The sequence below is a fragment of the Sylvia atricapilla genome, chromosome 3 (assembly GCF_009819655.1).
Source record: "Sylvia atricapilla isolate bSylAtr1 chromosome 3, bSylAtr1.pri, whole genome shotgun sequence".
NCBI classification, from domain to species: Eukaryota; Metazoa; Chordata; class Aves; order Passeriformes; family Sylviidae; genus Sylvia; species Sylvia atricapilla.
In genome coordinates this window covers 108,068,632-108,090,922 of record NC_089142.1, presented here as the reverse complement: position 1 = coordinate 108,090,922, position 22,291 = coordinate 108,068,632, and the positions used below count along the sequence as shown (strand labels likewise).

The 22,291-nt window shown below is 42.0% G+C and overlaps 1 protein-coding gene across 1 annotated transcript; it reads right to left on the bottom strand.

Annotated features, from left to right (window-relative positions):
- Positions 1 to 370: 370 nt before the first annotated feature.
- TMX4 (thioredoxin related transmembrane protein 4) lies at positions 371 to 21,881 on the bottom strand. The gene is made up of 8 exons (XM_066316545.1): positions 21,650 to 21,881; positions 12,800 to 12,915; positions 9,594 to 9,639; positions 8,857 to 8,985; positions 8,116 to 8,161; positions 6,078 to 6,179; positions 4,311 to 4,374; positions 371 to 3,876 (listed from the first exon to the last, which is right to left on the bottom strand). The coding sequence occupies exons 1-8, from the start codon at positions 21,832 to 21,834 to the stop codon at positions 3,599 to 3,601; spliced, it is 966 nt and encodes a 321-aa protein (XP_066172642.1). The 5' UTR covers positions 21,835 to 21,881; the 3' UTR covers positions 371 to 3,598.
- Between the last annotated feature and the right edge of the window lie 410 nt (positions 21,882 to 22,291).

The following is a 22,291-nucleotide window of genomic DNA, read 5'->3' as shown; positions in this document are numbered from 1 at the left end:
CATTTCTCATTGGCCTTCAAATCCCAGAAGGAGTCAGCACAGCTTTGGCAGAGTTTAGGATTTCTCAGGGAGGGGGAAGAACTACCTCATGTGGAGGTGAAGCCTTTCAAGGGTTTGCTTATGTTGTTCTGCCCAGCTCCATTCTGAACCTTTGAGAGCCCTGGGTTCCTCCAGGGAAATCCTCCAAAAGGAAGCAATTCATTGATGTCCAGGTTTCTTTTAAAGATTTTAAGGAATCTTCACAAGTTACAACCTCTGTGATTAACTCGAAGATTAGCATTATAAAAAAAAAACAAAAACAAACAACCCCTTTTTTTAATGACAGGTGAGCCAACTCTGCACTCAGGAAATGAAAATGACTCCAAGCAGATCATAAATACAAAATTTTATGTGGCATTTCAGTAAAAATACGCCTAAGTATAAATTTGCAACACTTTGATGTAACAGACAACCCTGTGTAACATCTCCAGGAAGAAAACCCACATAACATGTGCCACCCATACAGGGGCAGTAGATACAGTGAGACACACATACAAGTTTCACACAGATCCCAAGGACAGGAGGTTTGGAATGCTGGATGGATTTCCAGCCTCTTGAAGAAGGAACCTGCCAGATTTTTTCCGTGACTTTCTGTTAAGCATTCCCATTCCAGTGGCATGTCGCCCAACTGATATTTAAATTGCTTCTCAACAATCTTAAATTAATTTTGACACACAGCTCTAGTTCACAAGCCTTAAGGCCCTGTCCTTCATCAAATCATTTTGAACAGTGCCAGCAGCAGCTTCTCCAAGGCCCTTTTGTCTATATTGAGGTTGCAAGAACAAATTCCATTTCTTCGTGATTAATCCTAACAGAACAGAGATAACAGTACACCCAGATTGCACAGAAGGTTGATCCTGACGTTTTGGAAACACACCAAGTTTAAAATTATTGTAATAGTCTAATTAGCACTACTCACATGATTCAATTAAAGTGTGTTTTAGTGGAAAAAAACCCTGATCCTGGAAGGTATATTAGCATGACACTTCTACTGCACAGCTAATAGTTTTTCTGTTAAACACAAATTAAGCCTTTACAGTGTTTGCTGCTCGCTGTTTCCCAGATAAACATTAGTCAAAACTGAGTATTTCCAGTATTACACTACAGTAACTTTCCTACAAATGTAAAATAAAGTTGGAGAGATCAGTGGTTGCACAGTACCACCTTTTCTAAGCAAAGCCTTAGTCACAATACACTGATCTTTGTAATAAGATATCCCATTACATGTCAAATATGGTCAAACCCAGTCAGCATTAATACTCCCTACTTTATTCATAAAACACAGGAACAACATCCATCCTATGTTCAAGAATCGTCAGAAGCCTGAGCAAGCTCATTTCTAGATTCAGAAGGTAGATCTAAGCTGCTGTCACCTGCTGCCTGCTTATTTAATCCCTACTCATCAGTGATCTTACAGTTCAGTCTATCATGATGGAGAACACTTCATATCTTTGGTTTAAATAATCCAAACCCAACTGTGATGTGCACCAGCAGAGGAAATGTGAGCAGGGAATTCAGACACACCACACAAAGGGGCTTCTGAGCTCTCCCACAGCATCTCACAAAAGGCCTTTTAGGACTAAGTGCCATTCATGGGTTTGTTTGCTTGTGAAACCCAGAGACACCGCAGGGAAACCCAACTCTTGTGAGAACACCTTTTGTCTTCAAAGTGCAGAGATCTTCTCTTCACACTGTAGTGGCCACAATATTTTCTTGATTTCTGCTGATTAAAGTGTAGCTTTTAAAAGGCTGCTGTGTGCCTCACCTACTGCTAAGTTCTGCAGCTGCCAGCTTTACAACTGCTCAGTTACATGGGACAACACCCAAACACCACAAACTGTTCTCACCATAGTGCAATGTAGAGATATTATCAAACCTATGTTTTCACCTATGTGAAAGCACATTTAGAGATGTCCACTATATGGAACTCAAACTCCAGACTGGGAGTAATCCTTAAGAAATTTCAATTTGAGGATATGCAGTGTAATTTTCTTCTTTGAGCAGCTCTACAGACAAATGCAAAGTTTCTACCATATAGTTCGAGAACATATGTGACAGGACATAGATGAGAAAGTTGAGCTTCCTTGGCAAATATGTTCTTTACGAGAATTAAAAAACAACAACAATAACACAGCTTTCAACACAAATTGGCCCTATTAATCTCAGTCTCAAAGGAAACCTGCATTTTGCACTTGCAACTTCTCTTCTAATGGAGAGATGATCTTATCTCTGACTACTCTTTGTTCTTGAAGAACAAGATGAAATTCATGCATGTTAGCAAGGTTTATGCAACATATATATATATTTTAAAATTATATCAAGATTAGGACACATCTTACTCTCATGGTCATACATCAACAAAGCAGGAACATACAGGATCTCACTGAGGGTATTCCTTACCAAAAAAGACTTATATATTAAGCCAAAGGACACTGATATGTTTAATGACACAAGTCTAACCATATCTAATGCCGTTTACCTGACCAGCCATTTTCATTTTACACAGTTCAACACACACACATTTATTCTGATAGAAGTAGCAAAACCCAAAGCTTCTCACCACTACCCACCTGTGCCTCCTCTCTTTTCCCAACGTGATGATTCCAAAAGTAGGAAAGTGATCAAAAGTGCCTCTTAATATCACTAAAGCAGCTTGAGCTCTGCCAAAAGCATTCCGAGTAGGAAATGGCAGGACTGCACTGAGCATGACAAACTTGTACTGGCAAGAAAAATACAACTTACTGACTCCAAACTGAATATTTTCCGCTATAATCTCCTGAAGGGAACAAATTACCAAAAGAAAAAAAAAAAATAGTCACGCTTTGGCAAAATTTCCCCTCGACCAATGTAACTTCCTTTAAAACTTTTAAAGTTCCAATACATTTTGAACATTTAGCTGCCACTGTCTTTCTGCCTGAGGTTTTTAATTACTCCAGCTTGGGTCAAACAACTCAAGCTGCACAGCCTCCAGATCACCAAAAACTGACACATCTGGGGATGAGCTCCAGGATCAACTTCCAAAACAAACACAAATAGAAATGGAAGAGCAAGGTGCTTTGTCTGAAAGTGATAAAAACAAACCCATGGTACACAACACTTCTGATAGAAGACCAGTAAGGTGCCTCCTTTCACTAGTGAATTGTCTCTGTGCTTCTGTGGCATTTGGGAACAATCAACATTCAGACAGAAAAGTCATAGTCCTGCCAAGCGACTGTGGAGTTAAAAAGTCCTGATCTTGCCCAGGTCAGTCCTTAGAGGGACACACACAATGAGTATTTCAGAGCTGGTGAACTGAGGCTGACACCCTCTATTTCTCTGAGAGGACATGGAACAGATAAGACACTGGCTTTGATTGTCACAGCTAAGGTCACACAACACACAGCAAATGTGCTTATCAAAGAGAGTAAGCAAGTACTAAGCTTAAAAAAGGAGGAGCCTGCTGGCAGAGCAGAGCTTTGCGTAAACACCAATGACAAATCAAGTGTAAGCTCCAGCTTCAGACCCTGAACGGGTCTGACACTTCTTTGGTCCAAGTGCACAAGATACACCACTGGGAAAACTATAGTTCCTTCTCAGCCCCCTGACTTTTCCGCTGCCTCACTGTGCTTTCAGTCTCTGATTCAGCTAAAGGCTGCTCGCTTAAGTCTTCCATTTCTTCTTCCCCTGACTCTTTTCCAAGTGCTAAATCCTCCTCAGACTCATCAGCACTTGAATTTGCTGCATCTTCTCCATCTGAGAGATCTTTCACATCTGCAGCCTCTTCTGCATCGTCCGCGGAAGGCTCCGCCGGCTCCTCCAGCGCCGCGTTCTCCGCGTTCTCCTTGGAAATTGCTTCTTCTAAACAAAGCAGAGACTGCACTTAGACTGAATCTCACAACAAAACCTGGTGAAGTTGCATTACCACGGACATACTTGGAAATACTGATAACATTATAATTGATTAGGATTATTATTCCAGCTGGGATTGGAACCAAATGATCCTTTAAGTCCCTTCCTTCCTGAACCATTCCGTGGTTCTGTGACTGAAAACTTTTCCTTATTTTTAGTTATTTCATTCAGTCTTCAGCAGATTTCTCCATCATTTATTTTCCTTGCATATCAGGCACAGATGGATTTTCATTTTATTCCACCGAGTTACAGACCAAAGACAAACCAATTTTACTTGGCTCCTGGATTATTGGCTCACACCTAAGATCTGAACAGTGTATTGCCCTTCCTCCTACAAATTTACACTTCAAACACAGCTTCTTGCCCTCTTAAAGAGTTCTTACCAGGTGTTTCAGCTCTGTATTTTGACTTGGCTGGGCAGAGGCAGTCTGAAATCAAAACCAGGATCTGTGGCAAGGAAAAAGGTACTTATTGGCAATAATATAAACAGCATTTATTGGCAATTGCAAAAGCCCCTGCACTCATTCTTTTTAGATAGATATACACAATAAAATTTACGAAATTATATTAACTTGCTTAGAGATAAGAGCTAAATAAAACCATGGAAAAAAGTGCTTCCTCAGTGTGTACTAACCAGCATTCCCTGCTTTCTACTATCCATTTTCTGCCTCCTACTTTGCTAAATTTATTCAGTACTGACACTGCTCACAGCTGAAGAACAGCTCAGAACACAGTTGAGAATTTTTGCTTTACAAAAATTTATGAAAAAAATCTTGGTCAAGATTTCCTGTGTTTTGGGATGTTATTCCATTCCTATCCCTGGCTCCCCAATAGAGATGTGTGTTCCACCTTGTGCTCATTATTTAACCAGCCCTTGTGCTCATTATTTAACCAGCGCAGAACACGGACACTCAAAATGCAAGGAAGACATTTGTGCCTCACTGTCACATGCTAAAAATAGTGCAAAGAAAAAGACAGAGCTGACACCATGTCAAAGAAATATATTTCAATCACTGAAATGCTTTTTGGAAAGAGCTGGGAGTTTAACATCACATTTTTTCAGCTCTTTCAGTTTGGGGGTTTTTTTAAGCGAAGGAGTAAGAAGAAAAGTTTCTTTTAAAATGTGATATTCACTTGCTTCTAGTTATACCAACTTGTTTTGCTCTCATTTGGTGAAAACCTACCATCTAGAAAAATGCAGGTGCTGAAATTGAATAATCAAAACCATTTGCTCGTATATAACAATTCTATATGCACATCAAGTATAAAAACATGGTTTTGCCTAAATTAAAATTTCAACTGCATTGAAATCACTTCCCAGAACTACTGAGAAATACACCGACAACTTTTTTCTTTATTTCACTAATATTTGGGCTGAAGGGCAGAGATCCACATCCCAGAAACAGCTTTTACACTTCCTACAAGGAAAGTGACTTAGCAGCAGGTTCAATCAGTTGCCAGCAGAACTGTTGGAAGCATCCTTGCAGTTGCAGAATGCGCTTGTGGAACAGGCAACTCATCTGAAAGAGCTTAACCCCCCAAATCTTCAAAGCCTTAGAAAATATTTTCATCCTTGAATTTTGAGTAGCAGTGTGGCAGATCCCTTACAATTGCTGACTCCCACAACAGCAATTCCTCTGTGGTTGATAAAACTCTCCACGATGCCTGTACTCTTAGAAAGCTGGAGTACTGATCAACTCTGACCACACACATCCCACTCTTAGGTAGAAATGTCTTAGGTATGAGAAGGACAAGACAAGAATCAGTCCTTTTAGTGGATGGACTAAACAAATCTAAATTGAAGCATTTTATAAGAATTTGGTAAGATTTCCTAAGAAGGTGACCTGATTTGTATTGAGGGCACTGTCCAAATGCTTCTTAACCAGTGACACGCCTGGGGCACTGACCACCTCTCTGTTACAGTGTTTAACCACCCTCTGCTTCCTAATGTCCAGTCTAAACCTCCCTGGAACAGCTTTAATCCACTCTCACACATTCTGGATGTCACAGGGAAGAAACAGTAGTATTATTTAGTAATATATTTAAGTATATTTAAGTATATCTTATGAGCAAAGTTGGTATTATTTTTTTTCACAAGATAATGCAAAGCAAGAGTTCTAGTTAACTGAGAAAAAAAGTAATGTTCTTACCAAACCCAGCAGCAGGCCTATCAGTAAGGTAGCTAAGATGAAGATGGCATAGGAAGTCCAAACATGAACTCCAAGAGTGCCAGTGAGGTAGTTATGAATTTGCTGGAAAACAGAACAAGATACTTAATAACTTCATGCCTAAAACCACTTAGGATTTCTACTGCCAACACCATTACATAAATTGCTGTCTGATTAAGCCCTTTCATTTAACAGTATTTATGAAGTCTTCCCCTTTTGACACCACTAAATCTTGGGGTTTTTTACTAATTTGTTCACATGAAAAGGCTTTTTAAGCAGAGGATGCACAATTCCTTCTCCCTAAGACACTCAGCATTACAGACGCCATACACAACCTTTACTGCAGATGGATGGATGAGGAGCCTCAAAGCTTGCAGGAAAGTACCACAACATCCTTCATCCTTAAGTGGCATCTGTTCATTAACTAAAATTAAGCCATTCAGCTCTTACTTAAGCTTTTTAGCTCTTAAAAAGGGCTACACACTCTAAGCATACACTAAATAAATGATTTCACTTTTAAATTTAAATATAATAACCCAAATACAGTATTAAGATTTCTTTCTTACTTTAGTCTGTTCCTCAAACCTACAAATTCAGCTGGCTGAGCAAGTTGAGCATCAAGCAGCACATCATGCCAGATGAGCTGGTGGGAACTCAATTATGACATTAAACATCTCTTAAAAACAAACCACAATCAACATTTACAAGAGTTTAAATAAGGAGATTCCACAGTCTTTTTAAGTGTCGGAACATCTTTTGATATTTATTAAAGCATAAGCAAAGACAGCAGAGCAGGAGGAGTGAGGAAGTGTACACCTGAAAGATTCATCAAAGTGGAATGTAAATTAGAAGTCTCTTCCCAGGATAGTTGATCTTTCAGAAAGGAGACTATAGAGAAACACCATTTCAGAACCATGGAAGAGAAACATGAGAAGGCTACAAAAAGTAAATACTATCCAGTGAAAGAATTAAAAGATAGGGATACAATCTTATTCCAACTCTCATCTCCATTTTTTTCCTGAAGCCCATGTTACAATAGTAACACATTTTGCTGCCATCAAATACAGTCTCTCAATCTCACTGACTCTCGAAGGGTTTAAGAGGATGTTTCCTGAACAGAATCCAAAAGCGTGGAGTCCCTTGTGCCACTAAAGGAATTTCCAATTGCCTTGCCCTGGAAAAGTGAAGATGACCCCTACCAGTTGAGACAAAAGGCTTCGCCCCCATGGCTCCCCACAAACATTGTGCAATCTTCTCTTGGGGTTTTGCAGGTCCATCACCCCCTCTCTGGTATCCCCTTTCCCTCTTTCCCCATTGGCTATGGGGCCTGGTGTCCAGTTCCTCTCTTCCCTATGGCCCCTTGCACCATCCACAAATCTAAGACACCATATAACTGAGAGAAACCACACGAGCTCCCTCTTTGGCTTTGGATTCACCTTCAGCTCACTGGAATAAACACTTGCCGGGAACTGATCTGGGGTTGGGAGCCTTCTGCCTCTCTGCTGAGATAGCCTTGTAATGTGTGTGGTTGTGTGAGCTTGAATTGCTGCCTGAATTCTTCTCAAGCAGTTTCTCTGTGGAGGGGCTGACTGGGGTATAGAAAGGTGGTAGCTGCACTCGGAAAACGACACACTGTTACACAAAAGGTCTGAAAATCCTCAGCATTTGGATGCCAGGGAAAAACTTGGATAGTTTCCAAATGAAAGCATCTTGAAATATTTTCAAGTAAAATATGCTTCGATATTTTAAAACACACCTCAGTGTAGCTAAGCATTCATTTCTCCTTTACTTCTGATAATTACTCTATTATCAAAGTATATAATGTTCCTATACAAGTGGTGTTGCCAGTTTGAACCGTAGATGCAGATTATTACTAAAAAACTCCTTGCCCTCCCTTCTACTATGCAATACATGATGCAACTCTCATAAAAGGAAAATAAAAATATTATGTGTTGACTTGTAAACATATGATCAATCTAAGCATAAAAAGGGAGCATGGAGACACTTTACAGTTACTTACCCTGATCCATCCTGAGAAGTGAAACAGCCCTGCCATGCCATGCATCCTGAAAAACAAGGAAATGGAAGTACAGGCTTACAGCAGCCCTGTAGTTCCTGTCCCCATTCCTAAATATCCTACAGCTCTTCTTCCTTCTCACATGAAAAATAAGGATCTTCTCTGGATCTCTGATGTGAATTTATACATAATAGCTTCAGCAAGAATGAACTGCAGGACACCCACATCTTTGGGTCATGCAAGCTTTCTGCAGTATTTCTAAGAAAATCCCTCTCTCTAAAAACAAATTCTTACATATTCTGTAAGCACAACACTGTTTGCTATTCCAAAGGGAGATAAAAGTCTCTCCTATAAAGAAATAAACAAGAAATCCTTAAAGTTTAAGGCTGCCCAGTAGCCAGAAGTCATGAAGTAATAATCTACATAAACACACACTTGATTCCAGGACTCAGCAGATATTGGAAATGCCACTTTACATAATGCTCAGTGGCTGTATTTTTTCCTCTTAATCTCTTCTCAAAGATGACATAAACAAGCCCTAGCAGGCACAAACAAAAGCAAATACAGAAAATAAGCTGCCTTTACAGGTGAGAAGCTGGGAATCAGGCTGTCAATACTGGATGCTTCTGCAAAGCCTGCAAGTCTAAGGAATAAAGGCCTTTTGTCTCTAAACTGCCAATGCAGGACCTCTAATGAATAATGAGATATAAAACATTGTTCTAGTTAACAAAACCCAAGTGTTACATTATAGAAGATGGAGACTTCCATCCTGCTACAGGCTCCACAGCTTCCCATTTCCTCTCTAAGATGTAGCCCTGAAGATCTTCCAAGGTCCGGGAGCCGCGGTATCTGCGGAACACTCCGTCATTGGCACTGCAAAACAAAGCCCCATCAGCACAGACAGCCCCCAGAGTCTGGGGTAAAAACCCAACCAAACCCCTCCCCACATCACAGACTTCACTTGCTCAGAGCTGAGTGTCTGGGAACTGTCACCCATGATGGAAAACCTCAGGTTTTAAACAGCGTGGGGTTTTGCCATTTATAAAGCTCCTCTTTTTCCTAAATATTCACTGGCATTACAGCAAATACATGAAGCACATGAGGTTAGCAACCAAAGCATTTCTAAATACAACTCAGAATTAAAAGTATATGTATTTGTTTGTATATCTGCACGATTCTTAATACTCTGACTTAATGAAGGGCTCAGTATTTTAAGGATGACAACACCTTATTGGAAAACAGATACAGCAAATATCATCTCTGATCCATTTTTAATAGTATGGTTAACAGAGAAACTTAGTAAAGTCACCTAAACTACAGAAAAGGCTCAGGTAAGGATTTCATCATCCAATCAGAACTACAACAACCTGAGCTGAAATCAAAAGTCACAATTCCTTCATTTCCCCCTACTTTTCAGTTATAGATTAAGTCAAGTGACAAGTAGGAGTCAACAGCTGCAGTTTCCAGTATGACACACTTACTGGTAAATTGTAGGAAGTGTTGTGACAAAGAAACGACCACTCAAGCCTAGAAAAGGAAGAAAACAACACAAACAGTTCAGTAACACTGAAATTTCTCAGCATTCTGACTTATCTATAAATACCTACATATCTGTATTTTAGAGCAGGCTGCACAGCTTTCACCATTGTTTTGCAAATACAGGTTAACAGTTTGTCTTCAGTTATGCTACAAACAGTAACAGATACTAAATATTGGTTATAAATTAAGGAAAAATGTTTAGCTTGAAGAATGTTTACTGAGAGGTAATTTTCCTCATCAATGGATTTGTCTCCTCAGTATTTGCACCCAGCTGAAGTTTTGGAGCAGGCCAAAACAGCGTTAGATGCACTCTGAGTCCATTAGAAAGGACTGAATTCCTATACCCAGCAACTGCAATTCATATAAAGGAACCAGTGTAAAGAGTATGGTTATTTAACTTTGTCTTTTATATAATTCTGTGAAAATCTCCAGGGAAATGAAGGCTTTATTCAGCCTTCAATAAAGTAAATAGCTCTAGGCAACAGGATTAGCCATGGAAAAGTATTGTAGCAAGAGGGTTTCTGCCTTTAGAGACAAAGATGAGCCATACTGAAATAAGCCAAGAATTTTTAGAAGTTTCAGTGGTAATGTTTTCCTCAATTTGAATTCCTGTATGGAATAGGCAAAAAAGGGTTATGGTTGTTTTTGTTGTTGTTGTTGTTGTTTGGTATTTTGTTTGAAGACATTTAAAGCAAATCATCTTTAAAGTTCCAGAAGGAAAAGCTGCTTTACTTCAACTTTTCAGCTCCCTGCCTTTATTGCTACAAGAGGCAGGGTGATGAAAAACTTTCTGAAACAGCTAAAAGTTATGTCAGCACAGGGAGATAGAAAGCAAACAAACCCACAAGTGTAACAGCAGAATTAATAAAGCAGACAGCGCAGCTGCACAAGGAAAACTGGGTGGAGAGTCACAAAGAATATAATTAGCTTAAGAACAGAGAAAGTCATGGAAACACTGGAAGGCTCTCTGAAGTTCTTACAAATCTCACTCAGGCAAAGGAAATAAAACAGCTCAAACCTCTTACCTGTGGCCTGTCCTAGAGTGAACACCTCAGAAGCAATTCTGAAACCTAAAAGTTATTAAATGCATCCAAGCATCCCCAATGTTTTAGGTGGAGGTTTGCGGCTTATCTAAGGCACCTCCCTAGATTGGTAAAACCAGATGCGAGTCAGCTACAAAATTTAAGTTTTGGCGCCTGTTTAATACAATCTTGAACTGGCTACAGTTAAGCATCGGTCTCTGCCTGCAAATCAGAAACTGACATCCACTATGAAATCAACAGTTCATCAAAAATTTAAAAACCCTTTTATGGGTTAATAATAAAAAAAAACCCCTTGCGTGTGCACACCCCTGAAAATGTACAGAGAATAGAGATGCCATCTAAATCTCCAGCTGTTCTCTGCCAACAACTACTCAAAGAAGACACAGAAGACCCAAGAGGTCTTCTAATTCACAGGTAAATGTTGTGATTGGGAGGTTAAAAAAGGCACCACAAATATGCAGAACTTAAGGGTCCAGAAGCATCTCCACTATTTGCTTGTTCCACACTGAATGTTTCAATGGAGGAGATGAGGCAAGAGGAGGAAGCACTTTAAGGCTAGAACATAAGGGACTGAAATGTGCTGTGAAGCCATTAAGACTCGGGTGGATTTATTCTTCAGGCATCTCCTGCAATTAAGCACCATGAATGGCCACTTTCTCCTGCCGGCTTGGGAAGTGCAATTTTATGTAACTCTGCACTCATCTCGTGGTTTTCCCCTAATTTAACACATTTTGACTACTTTCAATTCAATGAAGGGGTTACATAACTAAGACTAATTAAAGTACCATTGTGCAAGCAAGAAAGGAGACAGAGCACTTGAACACAACAACTGAAAGGCTGATGCAAAGCCCACAGTAAAAATACCTCAGTCACTTTGGAGAGCTCCATAGAAACTCATCTCTGGCAAATTACATCAGCACCAAAGGTCAAATACGTAATAAATGTTTGTTTTCCAGTTTGAGCATTCCTTAGTTTTAGAAGTGCCTGCAGCTTCCAGTGCTGAACTGGATGTTGTAGGTTTATTACTTGAGCTTTGGTGCGAATTCATCATTTGGTCAGGCCTTTGACTCCAAAGTAACCCATGCTTAGGGGTCAGGACTCTCAGCAGCATTAGAAATTCAAGTATTAAGTTTACCTCTATTTTAAAAAGGTAGTATTAAAACTCATCTGTTTATTACACTATATAATGATTAGCATGTGCAGGTTTTGGATACCAGATTTTTTGTGTACTTGTGAACTTTTAACAAGACATGAACCTACACAAGGTCTAGAATAGCTGGCATTTTCTTGTCAGCTTCGATTACCAATTCTGAGGCGAGAGTTTTGATATAGTAAATCTGTTCAGCATGTCTTCAACTAATAAACACATTTTTCACACACTTTATAAAGCAAAAACAAAGAAAAATCAGTAAAGTTTGGCCTTTTTTTTTCCTAACAGCTCATTTTTCAGTCTTTTGATACTGCTGACAAAATTTTTTATCCCCTCAAAGCCCCAACAAGCATGAAGCATTCCCAAGAGATGCAGAGGCTTATACAGCACTAATACTGCCTGTACAAAGACACATTCAAAACTTTGAAGGGAGTCACCCATAGGAATAAATTACATTGCACTCGTGCTTCTGTGAATGGCTAGGAAAGTGTTTTTATAAACATATTTGCTATGTGCATCAACAGGAAACAGCAATAACATCTGTAATATAAAGCACTGCCACAATTAAACCAGTCAATAAACCAGCACCATGCTGGAAACACTTAGGAACTTTAATTAAAGAAGGCTCGCTCTACCACACCCTGAAATTCTCCTAATGGAAGGCTACAGAGCTGGAATCTTCTGCAGACAGGTTGGAGGAATGAGACAGGCAACAGCTTCCAGTGAAGAAGATTAAAATAGAGAATAAGCCTCTTTTAAGTCAGTATTAAGCCAGATCACCCCCCCAATTCTTTAATCCTTCAAATTGAGTTTATAAACTTCAGTTCAGAAATATGAACTGTATGGAGAAACAAACTGTGGATAACATTATTCTGACATTGAAGCGTAAGTGAATAGTAAATGGTACTTGTATTGAATAATTGCTGTTATTGAAACACTCTGTTTGAGGCTGTACCTGGTTCCTGAGTGACATCCACTTTTCCAACAGTGATGCCGAGCCGTTCACTCTCCTTGGCAAAGTTCTCCCAGGTCGCCTCAATCTGCTGGCAGGCTGGACACCAAGGAGCATAACTAAAGGGGGAAGGCAGGGTAAATGTTTTAATATTCTTACACTTAAAGACATTCAAATTGATTTATTATACAGAGAAAACACAAACACATCAATCACAAAGGGGAAAAAAACCTACAGTTTTTCTTAATCAATTCTACTGAATAAGACAATCAAGATTCCTTTATCAATCCCGATGTTCCTTCCCATGTTACTAAAACAAAACAAAGCACGGATTGGAGAAATTCATATCCAAACTCCTCACCACTTGTGATTTACTCTATTTACATAAGAAATGAAATACATTTCCATGGCAGCTACCTGAGTTATTGAAGCCAGGCTGTCCTCTGAAGCAGTATCCTCCATCACAACATTTTGTATTCATTTCCCACACCTCAGAACTTCCCGAAATTGCATTTGCCTTAACTCACTACTCCATAGATCACAACATGCCCTTTTGATAGCAGTTATTAGAGACTTAAAAAGAGCACACATCAGATTCCTACTGCTCATATTTATTGTCTTGTTTTCACCCAGGATTAATTTCAGAAAAATAGGAGTGCACATTTCAAGAGCTGAATTTTTTACACTCTCAATCAGAATAATTAAACCAATTTTGCACCTACTGGTAATATCAAACTGGAAACAGAACAGCTAACATAAAGGGTAATATCAGATAACACTGATGATAAAATTCCTTTTGCCACCTTTTTGTATTTTAGCCTAACTTGGTTGGCCAAGTCTGCATGGAACTTGTGCAGCCTGCCCTGCTCTGTCAGACACACCAAGGGAACCAGCACTGGGAGGCACAGACTGAGCTGGGGCAATCACCCATGCACAGACTCAGCCTTTTCCTAATGAGGAGAGACCTTCATGGGGTTTAATCTGATTTCCCTGGCAGGGGATGGAGGTTTCTGGCAGCAAAAGCAGTGAGTCTAGGGACACTCTCCTGGTCACAGTGCTCCGCAAATGCCACCACGCCCCCCACCCACGGCAAACCATACAAACACATTCCCTCCTGGGCAGAGTCCAGGATCCCTAGCACAAAACCATCGTTGGGAACCTTCACAAGGTTCTCTGCTCCTTCGGTTTGTCTGCCACCACCGCTGCCTGACTCGGGACCAGCCATCCCTGTTCTCTGGCTGTCAGCAGGAAAGCTTATTTCTGTACAGGCTGCAGAGAGATAGCCTCAGCCACCCCCAGATGTCTCATATGACTAAGGCTTAATGTAAAACAGGTCATTTCTCACAGAAGAGGCAGAATTTACTCTGAGTTCTTTGTGGTAGTTTTTCAACTCCTGCATTTAAAAAAAGGGAATGTTGTCACTTGGCAGTTAAAAGGACACAAATTAAAAATACTTGTTGTATTTAACTGTACTACAAATCCGTGATTCTGTGAAAGCCCATATCTTGTCTTAAGTCAACATCTTTCTGTGTGAAAGCACCTGAAAAAGGGACATAAACCTTATCCTGTCAAGAGACAGCCCCTCAGTATCTCTCCAAAAGATGCTGGAAACAAGTCTCACATGCAGAGATGTTCTCCATTGTGCTGGTGGCCCAGAGAGAGCTTTTAATAACAGTCTGACAGATACTGTACTTTACAAACAGGATTATTTTATTATGGAAGCTTGACTGATAAATAAGAAACTGCAAACATCCATCAGATAATGCAGCTGGTGTTGATCCAAAATGAAAGAGAAGTTTGACTGTTTTCTGAATCCAGCTTCCCTAGACATCTCAAATTCACACCATGAGATTTTCAAAATTAATACATCCTTTATCCTGCTTAATCTGATTTTGGAATAAAAATTTTGACCCCATCAAAATTTATATTTGCATCTGACATGCATGAGCATTTCTCCTGAGTGAAGTGGAATATACAATGCACAACTAACATGTATATGGCTGAAAATATTTCCTTTCTTTCAAAGCAGCATGAAAATGTATTCATGTCACAGTTTAGCAGTGACAGGACAAAACAGTGAACTTCACAGAAAGCTGTGGTTGTTGGCTGTCCAATTTTTAGTATCAGTATAGGACATGGGATGGCAATAATTCCAGATAATGCTACAAGATGCAGCCACTCCAGCCGAACATTTGCACCAACAATCAGGATTAAAATATTTGCTTTACATTCCTGAAATTACACACCCAATTCTTGCCAGCCAGGAAACAGCCTGTCCCCACATGTTCAAGAGAGAACTTGCAATAGGCCTCAGATTTCTGCAAGTTACCACTGCTGTTTACCTCAACACCCTCACTTTCCTGAAGCTTTCATATCTGCATTTGTTGTGCAGCATTTGAGGCATCAAGGAATTCATGACTGCCTCCTGGAAATCAAAAAAAAAATTGCATTACCAAAGCCTTATTGTGCCTCTTTCTCAGTCTTATAACACTGAAAGAGTAAGTGCAAGGGGAGGTAAGTTACTGAAGAGCAAAATAATTTACACTAAGGACATCTTTATCAAAAGTTTCAAAAAACTTTCTGCACCCTGAAGGACTGAGGAAGTACTTGATTTCAACAGGGTCTTCTAATGACTCCTTTAGAACTGTGGCTGATTCATATTTCCACAGAAGTTCTGGCACAACTACCATTCTTAAATTCATAGAAAAAAAAAAAATCATCTTAGGAGCAGGTAAACAGACCCTTGTGTCTGTTTGGAACCAATTTTTGTTACTTTTCAAGCGACAACATGCAAGAGCAGGTCCCTGGCAAAAGCAGATGCAACCAAATTTCTTCTGCCATACTCCAGACAGGCCAGGAGACAATTAGCACTTGGTCAGCACCACGAAATTTAGGGCTGTCACTCACATTTCTCCTCCCTGTGCACAAGGGGGTGGCTCTATTAACTTGTAGGGCACAGGGTGCAGTGCAAACGGGTGTGCCAAGAAAGCAGGCCTTTCCAAGCCACAGATCAAACTCTGCTGGAATTTAAGGCAAGACTTAGGCACTCTGTTAAGGAAAGAAAGCTTCCAGTAGCCTGTTACACATTAAAAGGCAATTTGCTGATCTCCATCAGAGCTACCAGTGACACTGCCAAACTATTCACTGCAAGCAGGTATGGCACAATTTGTACAATTTGTGTATTCCTCAATACACACCTCATTCCTGATGCTGCCAGACCTCTCCCATAGCAGTTTTACAGCTGAAATGCTCTCACACACGACCAGCTCTCCATAAAGAAGGCTGCAAGTATCTATCACTGCAACAACGACTGACCTCAGTGGACTAAAATCACTACTTCCAAGTATCCAGGTGTTTTCTCCTGCTCCTACTCCATTACAATACCTAAAGCTTTTTGCAGAAGGCATAATGAAAGCAATTGAAAAGCAAAGTTTGAAGCTCTCAGACAAAGACTTTGCTTTTTACTTCTATTTATCTCTGATCTAAAGCATAAAAGAATAAGCTTTGGCTTTCAAATACCAACAACTTCACTGAGGCAATACAATACAAAAAAAAAAAAAAAAAAAAAAAAAAAAACACCACACCAAAAAAACCCCAACTCACTCAAGTTAAAACCAGTTTCAACAAAGGTGCCATCCAGCCCTATCACCCCCAGTAGATCAGTAAACACAGAAGGACTTCGCTAAGATGTACTGATACACAGTTTCCAGCTTCAACCCACTTATCTCTCTTCTTGTACCTGCCTGGCTGCTGAATTCACCATTTCACTCCTTTTCAAGCACATTTAAGTGACTCTTGTTATCTGCCTTTTCACTGCCATTACCAACAGTATCAGTGAACCGATGTAACCTTGAGTACCATTCCACACTTCGTTCTAACGGCAATTTCACCAAGTTGCAAGAACCTAGGAAAAAGTAAAACCAGCTCATGGATAGAGGCATGAGAGGATTTGCTGAAGAGCAAACAGCAAAACTTGCGTAAACCAAGCTACTTGATGGAGCTCATATTAGAAATGCTATTAAAATGAGAGTGAAAATGTTGGGACAGTATCCAATAGAATGGTAAAAATAGGATCAGAATGAAATCCTTGTTTTTATTCTTTTCAATAGTTTTGCCTTACTGCTACAGATCTCACAAGCATACAAAATGAAAGTAAAAAAAAAAAAAAAAAAAAAAAAAAAAAAAAAGACGGTTTCTGAATACAGCCAGGTCTTGAGGCAGGATAGGCAGCTTTGTAATGCCAACAAAAGAAAAGCTCCAGACCAACTGTGTGGTTTTAATGACTTCTCAAGTGAGCAGGTGGCAGCCAAAGATACAGAAGTTGGTCCCTGTCATTGACCCTACAACACAAGCCCTGGAAGCTGACAAGGAGCTTCCTGCAACCCCTCCAAAACAGACAAGCCCTATTCTTTTTAAGGAGAAATTATTTTTAAAATAGAAAGCAAATCAATCAATGAAAAATTATATTAATTATTCTAGAGCTTCAGCAGATTAAATTCCATCATTCTACATAATTTTATGTCCCCTTCAGCACCTGTTCAGTTTTGTTTCTTCTACAAAGGGTATTTCAGCATCATATTTTTGCAGTTTTTGTTCTGCTGTGCAGCCAATGCCCTGCACAGCACTCAGCTGTGTGTCAGTTATTAAATAAAACGTTTGGCCACTTCCTCTGGACCCAGCCAGCAGAGCTGCAGAGGCTTCAAAACCAAAACAGAGTTTCGATAACTTGATTTTCATTTCCTCTGCATTTTAGTATTTACTGGGTTTGGGGTTGTTGGGTATTTTTAAGAATAAGACAAAGAAAAGCCTGGACACTAACAAGAAGTAAGAGACTAGACACCTTTAAGTGACAGAAAATTCTCAGTCTTGTTGAATTCTTAACCTTACAGTAATTGTTAAATAGTTTAGCACATCCTTTGGGATTTTATTTACACAAAGCATTTCAAACCAACTGATTAAAACCAATTAAACCATCGAAAAGCCAAAACATTCAGTTTCATTTTTAGCACACTCCCTTGAAGCTACAGACAAAAGGTGCTGGTGGGAGGGCTGGACTCTTGCCATCAGCTGGCCAAGGAGATAGCAGGGCAACGTTTAATGATAAATGACAATGAAAAAATAAAAAGTATGGGCCTACACTGCAAGTATAATAAGCCTTGGAAACATGAGTGTTAACTGGTCTCCTGATTTTCACCTGGGTAGAATTAAAAGGGACAATGAAAGACATTCTTTTTCAGGAACATACAGCAATGAGTCTGTGCTGAAGCAAAGGAGAACCAAAACATTTAACACCTTACATGGGAACAAGCACAGAAAGTACTGCAGACGCACCAAAAGCATAAAGAGTTTCTTTTGTAACCAGAGGCACGAAGACAACAAGTTCATTGATGAGTTGGGCTTTTTTGTTTGCTTGTTTTAATTTACTTCAAAAAGAAGAGGATGTTAAATTAAGATAAATCAAGCCTGGAACAAGTTTTGTTTACAAATGCAAAAGGCGCTTTTAAGTAAGCAGACCAGAAATTAAGTTTTCTGTGTTCCAAACAGACACAATATTAAAGACAAAAAGAAAACTCCTCCAATTAATGAATCATTATCTCACAGCTACAGACTAGAGATAAGGAAATAGGGAAACTTTTTAACACAGCTTGTTCCAGCATCACACTCGCAACACTCCAGCCTGGACCTGTGTGCTGTGATAGTAACAACATCCAAAAAAACAGTGCAATGTCTGGCAGATACAGAACCTTCTCCAAAACGTTTTTATCAATAAAATGCAGCAGTGCTTCCAGGGCCTGCAAGTCTTCCAGCTATGAATAACCAAATATTCACAAAAAGCCAGCCAAGTACACACACCTCAGCTAGAAGGGATGGAGGATGCAAAACCCTATTTCTGCTACAGACGCCACACACAAGTAATTTCAAACCTATGTTTCTCTATTTGCACACCTGGGAACAACGAGAAAGTGGAATTGCACGGTGATTTTTCACTTTCCAAAACAGCAAAACTGACATTAAACAGCAGCTGTACCTGTTCCTACCAGGACAGGAGGCTTCAAAAGAGCGGCTGATGATTTTTCTTTTTTTTCCCCATGAAGATGCTATAGTAACATTTGCATTACAAAAAGTACTGCTGGGAAAACAAGTCTTATCAATAAACAGGAGGTTCTCAAACAAATGAGGTTTTAATGAACATTACTGCACTCCTGCCAACCAGGCTGAGACAGCACGGAAGGAATCCATGGACTGATTTGCAGGACTCCTGTCTGGACCACTAACTCTACACCAGATAAAAAGCAGCAGGAGCCAAAATCCATCAGAATGGAAACTGCTGCAAGAATCACATCACCCTGCTTTTGCTGTTCTCCCGACTGAAGCCACTTGGGCCGAGAATTCTCACACGGAGTTTCTGCCACAAGCCCAACCAGGAATATTTAGGCAAGAGGGACGCAGCTGCTGCCCGTGGAAAAACTCAGCGGCTGCAAGATGCTGCCTGCCCCAGCTTCACTCCCAAAAATAAAACTATTTTCTCCCTTCTCTTACAGATGTTTTGACGATGAGAGCCGGGAGCAGGGATAGGAGAAAACCTGGGTCGGATTTCACCCGGCAATAGGATAGGGGGAAAAAACCTGGACCGGCTTCCACCCGGAAACATTAAAAAAATCTACCCTAGAGCTCAAACTCTCACTAATTCCACACCAGCAGCACTGAGTTTGCATCCTCATTAAAGACAAAGGTTCCTCCTCAGGAGAAAAGCAGAAAGCACCAGTAATGAACCACAGGAAAGAGCGTGGAGACCCAAGGATCTTTCACACATCAAACACCACATAAAATTAATTAGAGGCTGATTTAAGCAACGCAGAAACATTCACTATGCCCAGCCAACACTGCAGCTAATTCTGCCACCATCGCTATTGCCAGCAACCTCTCACTCAAAGACCAATTTTTCAATTGCAGTAAAGGCTTTCAAAGGTTTTAATTGTTTGCTACCTCAACCACTTCTGATTTCAGCCAGTTCCTCTCTTTTTTTCCTTCTTCAGAGGCACGCACCACTCCACTAGTTATTGAAATATTTTCTTTCAGAAATAAAAAACTTTGAGTCACCATAAATAATCTTCCTCCTTAAAACTCACCAACCTGTATATGAATCATACAGTAGCTATCATACAATTGCTTCCACATTGGACTAAGATGTCCCAAGTGAAAAAGACTTCAGTTTAAAACATAACCTTGGAGTGGGAGAAAACAAATTTATTTTTTCCTCCACTTTTTAGATCACAATAAATGAAGAGAGACACAAAATCCATTCTAAATCCTCAACCACAACAGCTGGCATGCCTGGGTGACTATCAGCTGTTTCAAGATTGTTACCACCTATTCACTGATTAACACCAGGGTACAGTAGGATCCTGAGCACTAAAGCCCTAAGAAAGGTGATAGTCCATCTTGCTGAGAGACTGGAGATAATTCAAATCGAAGAGCAACCCAAAACTTTACGAGTTCAGATGTTCAAACTGTTTTAAACTCAAGCACTCGCAGGGAGTAGCACACATGCCACCCTAAAATCCTATTTTATAGCTGCACGGCCCACAGGTACCACGTGACTGTACTGCCTACTTAAACTATTTTTTTATTCACTGCTGTCTTAAGAAAACCCTCAAACTCCTTCCCCCCCTGCTTCTAAATACAAGCAGGTGAGCGAGGCTCCACCAAAAATAGAGTCACATGCATTTCAAGTAGTGTGTCATGTCACAAGCAAAGCCACCACTACAGTGCAGTCAGTCAGAAGTTAATGAAATCTGATGCTTCTCCCTTGAATGAGAACTCTGAGCTCAGTCGAGGCTGAGATATTATGTAATACTGCTTTGGAAGCCTACTCCTGCTAAATATTCCCCACCTCATTCAGCCCTCCTGGAGCTCATACAGAACCAGCCCCCCGTGGGGGAGCAGGGCGAGGAGCAGTGCTGGACACTATTCCCACAGTGACCCAGTCAACCTTGGGTTACACTCACATGAGAACACTAGGAACAGCTGCTTCACAGATTCACTGAATGGTCTGGGCTGGAAGGGGATCTGGAAGATGATCCAGATGATCCAACCCCATGCCATGGGCAGGGACACCTTTCTCTAGTTGCTCCAAGCCCCGTCCAACCTGGCCTCGAACACATCCAGAGATGGGGCATCCATAGCTTCTCTGGGCAACCTGTGCCAGGCCGCACCATGCCCACAGCAAAGAATTTCCTCCCCAACATGCAATTTTACCCAATTATCTGTCAGTTGGAAGGCACACCCCCTCGGTCTGTCATGAAATGCTCTTGTAAATAGTCTTTCTCCGTCTTCCCTGTAAATTTCCTTCAGGCGAAAGGCCCAGTGAGGTTATCCAAAGCCTTCTCTTTTCCAGGGTGAACAACCCTCAATTCTCTCAACCTTTCCTCAGAGAAGCTCTAATCAACTTGGCGGCCTGCTCTGGGGTTCGCTCCTACACCTCCCTATCCTTCACTCCGTACCGCTCATTCCCCTCTGTCTGAAGTGCCCGGTTTAACCTTGGGCTCCCTGCGCCCACACAGGACGGGACCCCGCGGGGCAGTCCCCTCTGTCCGGCCGTGCCCGCGGCCGAAGGCGGGCGGCGGGGACCGCGGGCGCCGCCTCACGCCGTCCTCGGGCAGCCGCCGCCGGGCCGGGCAAGCTGCGCGGCCCCTCCGCAAGGCGGGAAGGCCGGCCCGGCCCTCTCTCCCCACAGCGGGGCCGGGGTCAGCGGCCATGCCCGCCCCTCGCAGGGAACTCCTCGCAGGGAACCCCCCTCGCCCCCCCGGTCACGCTGCCTGCGAGGCGGGCGGGAAAGCGGCCGCTACTCACAACTCCAACATCCACTGGCCCTGCAACACCAGGCTCCAGTTGGAGCCGCACAGCACACGCACGCTGCTCCGCGGCTCGCCGGGGCTGTAGAACGAGGAAGAGAAGCAGGCGGCCGGACCCAGCAGCGCTATGAGGAGCAGAGCGCCGAGGAGCCGCCGCCCCCGGCGCCAGCGGCCCGGCGCCATGTTCGGCCCGCCCGCCCTCAGGAAGTCGGGGCACGAGCGGCCGCCGCGGGGGCGGCGCCTGCGCCGGGCAGGGGCGGCTCCTCCCGCCCCGCCCCGCCCCGCCCCGCCCGCCCCTCACGGCCGGGCCCGGGCTGCGGGCGCCCCAAAGCCGGGTCTGCTCCGACGGGACCTGTGGGCCCCTGCTCTGGTCGCAGCCTGTGGGCACCTGCTCCGGCCGGGCCCGGGGGCCCCTGCTCCGGCCGGGCCCGTGGGCTCCTGCTCCGGCCGCAACCTGTGGGCCCCTGCTCCGGCCGCAGCCTGTGGGCCCCTGCTCCGGCCGCAGCCTGTGGGCCCCTGCTTCGGCCGGGCCCGTGGGCATCTGCTCCGGCCGCGCCCGTGGGCTCCTGCTCCGGCCGGGCCCGTGGGCTCCTGCTCCGGCCGGGCCCGTGGGTATCTGCTCCGGCCGCGCCCGTGGGCT

What these genes read in the sequence shown, in the direction of transcription:
- TMX4 (XM_066316545.1), bottom strand. Translation starts at nt 21,834, where the DNA reads ATGGCGCCGGGCCGCTGGCGCCGGGGGCGGCGGCTCCTCGGCGCTCTG. An exon ending in GGATGTCACTCAGGAACCAG is followed by an intron (nt 9,640 to 12,799) that starts GTACAGCCTCAA and finishes TTCCTTTTCTAG; the next exon opens with GCTTGAGTGGTCGTTTCTTT. An exon ending in AAGTCTCCATCTTCTATAAT is followed by an intron (nt 8,162 to 8,856) that starts GTAACACTTGGG and finishes CTTGTTTTTCAG; the next exon opens with GATGCATGGCATGGCAGGGC.